Source organism: Mus pahari, chromosome 1 (genome assembly GCF_900095145.1).
Source record: "Mus pahari chromosome 1, PAHARI_EIJ_v1.1, whole genome shotgun sequence".
Taxonomy (NCBI): domain Eukaryota; kingdom Metazoa; phylum Chordata; class Mammalia; order Rodentia; family Muridae; genus Mus; species Mus pahari.
In genome coordinates, this window is record NC_034590.1 from 23,993,628 (window position 1) to 23,997,510 (window position 3,883).

Here is a 3,883-nt window from a genome sequence, read left to right on the forward strand (position 1 = left end):
AACAGACATTTGTAGGACTTAGCCTTCTGGGTTTGTTTGTTTTTTTTTTTTTTTTTTTTTTTTTTTTTTTTTTTTTTGCCATCTGTAATCATTAGAAGTTTATGTTCATACAGCGAGACTCTATTAGTTGGTGTGAAACTAATTGTGCCCTGGAAGACGTGTGTAATAATGTAGTATACTAATTGATGCTGTGTTTTACTAAAACCACAGCTTTCTGCCTGAATATACCTTTTTAGATTCAATGTATAAGCATACTCATCTTACATTTTTGGCATAGCTGCTGCAGCATTTGTAGGAAAGCATGTGTTTTAATTTGTAAACATGCTCTCACTTTCTCTCTTTCAGCCCTTCCTGAGTAGGTATCATTTAATCCTCTGTGGAATTTTACTTTATAAAGGGGCCTAATTTCTGTTATGGCTTGTGTTGACTTTCTGTGTTAAGTGTGGGGGGAAAAAATGAAGCGGCAACCCAGTTAGAGCTAATTCCCTTCATCTTTCTGACCTTTGAGAATAAAAGGTGATGTGAAATCGTGTCATGACTGTGTGTCTTCTGCAGTTCCAGAGAAGTGAGCACAGCAAAGACTCGGTCTTCTTCAGAGATGGAGTCCGGCAGATCGACTTTGTCCTATCCTACGTGGAAGATGTGAAGAAAGATGGAGAGCTGAAGGCAGTGAGTGTTAATCTGGGAGACGGAGGGCCATAACAAGATGAATAGGGTATAGACAGAGCCGACTGGGCGTGTACTGAACACACAGACTCTTGTTTTCTGAAGGCTTTGGCGATGATGACAGTGACAAATTCTTTCTCCTCCCCTGACCTTTCCTCTTTCCCTCCCTTTACTTCCTTCTCCAACTTCTCTTCCCTCATGTCTGATATCTATTTCATACGCCTTGCTTTAGATATCAAGTGTGACCCCCACGGATAGATGGTTTATCGTTGAATCTGGTACAGTGGCTTCCAGCCTGCCTAATGCTGAATCCCTTCAATAAAGTTCCTCATGTCATGGGTTTCCCCCAACCATAAAGTATTTTGTTACTACTTCCTAACTGTAGTATTGCTACTGTTAGAAGGAGTCAGGTAAATCTGTAATATCCAGGATATGTGATATGGGACCCCCCTGAGGGGTTACAACCTACAGGTTGAGAACTGCTGATCTAGTGCATGCCATTGCCATCTTCAAAATGTATGGCAAATCAATCTAGTGAAAATTAGCCTTTGTATCGAGCTCTAATCCTGACTTCCCCACTCATTACTTTCTCGCTTTATTCTTTTTGCTTTACTACCCCTAATGCCACAAGGTAGGTTCCCATTCCATCCTCAGGGGCTCAGAATGCTGATAACGTGTGAGGAGTGCTCAGTAAGTAGCCACTACTCTAAATGACGAATAAATGAGTTGATCTACACATGTAAGGATTGATGCATGTGCACATATCTGTTTACACGCTGAAATGATACACAGATAATCACTTGGAAACTGTGGTACATCCAAAGCTGAACTTCCTTGGTTTGTATCATTCGACCTTGTTCAAGTTACCATCCACTAACACCTCTACATTATAAGTAGCACCCATCTTCATATCTTCTTATATCTTCTATGGATGCTCCCCCGACAGCAGACCCTTCCTTGAGGGTTTTCCTTTTCATGGTAATCTTGCTTCTCAGGAGGGACAGTACAGGCTGAGTCCACTGTGGACCTGACTCTTCCTTTCATGCTCCTAAAATGTCTGAGTTTAGAATATCATCAAATTGGCCTTGTCCTTTATTCCACCGCAGTTCTGCTCTTTGTTTCTCCCACTGGCTCACCACCACATGATTCTCTCCCACTACTGCTTTCTGATGACCTGTGAACACAGCACATATATAAGCGTTCAAATCTTTCTTACCCATATGCCCCCTGTTAAAATCACACACAGACCAGAAAAGATGCATACATTATGTTGCCATAATTTTTCTTTCCTTCCTTACTTTCTTCCCCCTTTCTTCCTTCCTCCTTCCCTCCCTCCATCTCTCCCTCACTTCCCTCTCTCCTTCCTTTCATAAACATTTTCATCAGCATATTTGTTTATGGCAACTGTGGCATTCTCATATACATGTATAACTTGCTTTGGTCACGTTTCTTTCTCTGTTCATCTTGCACGTCTTCAATGTTTTCCCCTTCACATTCACAGCCCTCCTCAACTCCACAAGCAATACTTGTTTTGTTAGTCTGGCTTTTTTCCCCCTTAATGTGCTAATATCCAGTTATTTCCATGCACACGACATAATTTCATTCTTCCCCATTATGTTTTTACCACATTTTCTGCCAGAGGCCAACTCTGACAGTGAGTTCAGCCATCCAAGGAGGAGATGTAGGATCGCTGACTAATGTAAAGCAGGCACACACTCACACATAATTGGTGGATGATGCAAGGCTCCAATAACTATCTTTTCTCCCACAGCTCACGTACCCCAGCAAAATCTTTCAAGTAGTAAAAATCACACTGTGTCTACATTCTAATTTTCTTTAAGTGACTGATTACAAGTCCATTTCCCAAAAATTATACTTACCTGCCAAAAGGCAGTTTAATTAAAACCAATTCTTTGTATACTACACTCAAAGGTCCATGCATTCCAACCCAGTGTTCATCTACACATATAAAGCATTATCCAATTCTCAGTTTTGGTCTTGCTTGACTAACGTGTTAGTCAGGATTCTTTAGAGTACCAGAACTTATAGAATGAATCTATTTCATGCCCTTGCTCAAACTACCCACCCCTTCTCCTCAGAGAAGGGGAAGACTCCATGGGTACCAACCCACCCTGGTACATCAAGTTACATCAAGAATAAACATGTCCTCTTCCACTGAGGCAAGAAAAGACAGACCAGCTAGGGGAATGGGATCCAAATGCAGGCAACAAGTCAGAGACAGATCTGGGTTCAATTGTTAAGGGACCCACATGAAGAACAAGCTACATTTCTACTATAAATATGCAGGAGGCCTAAGTCCAGCCCATGCACGTATATCTTTTATTTCTCATTGAATCCAAACTTTGCCAAAAGAAACCTAATAGATTGACTGAAATGCTCTTATCATTAATCATAAGACAATGAGCCTTAATGTTTCTTTCAATATTGTGTTAATTTTATAATTATGTGAATTCATAATTGCATGAGGGCATAACTGATAAAATCTTTGATATATTTTAAAATATGACAAGAAAAATTTTAACATGAGTAGCTTGCATATAATAAATGTATTGATTGTTGAAATACAAGGACTTGGTATTATTTTCTTCATTTTTTCGTGACTAAGATCTTTCCTAGAATTAATCATGATCAGGTTCAATCGTGTTCCTTTGTTCTTGTGCATCTTGGTGCAAAGTAAGGTGATTTGGATCAATAGGTTGGAAATACTGAATTACAGATTTCTTGAAAGCCCTGAGTTTTATGAAAAAAATAAAGAAATAGGTGGAGAGGTGGCCCAGGTTCAGAGCACTGACTGCTCTTGCAGAGACCCTCAGTTCCCAGTGCACACATGGTGTCCATAATTCCAGCTCCAGGAGATCAAATGGCACTGGACACATACAATGTACAGACACACACGCAGGCAAGACATTCATAAACGTAAAATAAAAATAACTAAAATATTTTAACAAATCTAAAACAATTTCATTAATTACAAAACCATTAAAGTTTAAAATAATGCTTAATGGTCTGCCATTCATTCTTAGCTTGGCCATCATCAGTGCTGTAGAACTCTGAGGATTTATTTTTTTTTCTTTTTTTTTAAATTTATTTATTATTATTCTTTTCTTTATTTACATTTCAAATGCTATCCCAAAAGTTCCCCATACCCCTCCCACCACCTCTGTTCCCCTACCCACCCACTCCCACTACTTGGCCC

At 39.5% G+C, this 3,883-nt stretch overlaps 1 protein-coding gene across 3 annotated transcripts in view; it reads left to right on the forward strand.

Annotated features, from left to right (window-relative positions):
• The window catches only part of Ano5 (anoctamin 5), an 86,443-nt gene that overhangs the window by 22,268 nt on the left and 60,292 nt on the right, over positions 1-3,883 (forward strand). For all 3 annotated transcript variants that reach the window (XM_021212092.1, XM_021212109.1, XM_021212101.2), the window contains one exon: positions 556-669. In XM_021212092.1, coding sequence (XP_021067751.1) covers positions 556-669 — 114 coding nt within the window. The remainder of the gene's footprint in view (positions 1-555; positions 670-3,883) is intronic.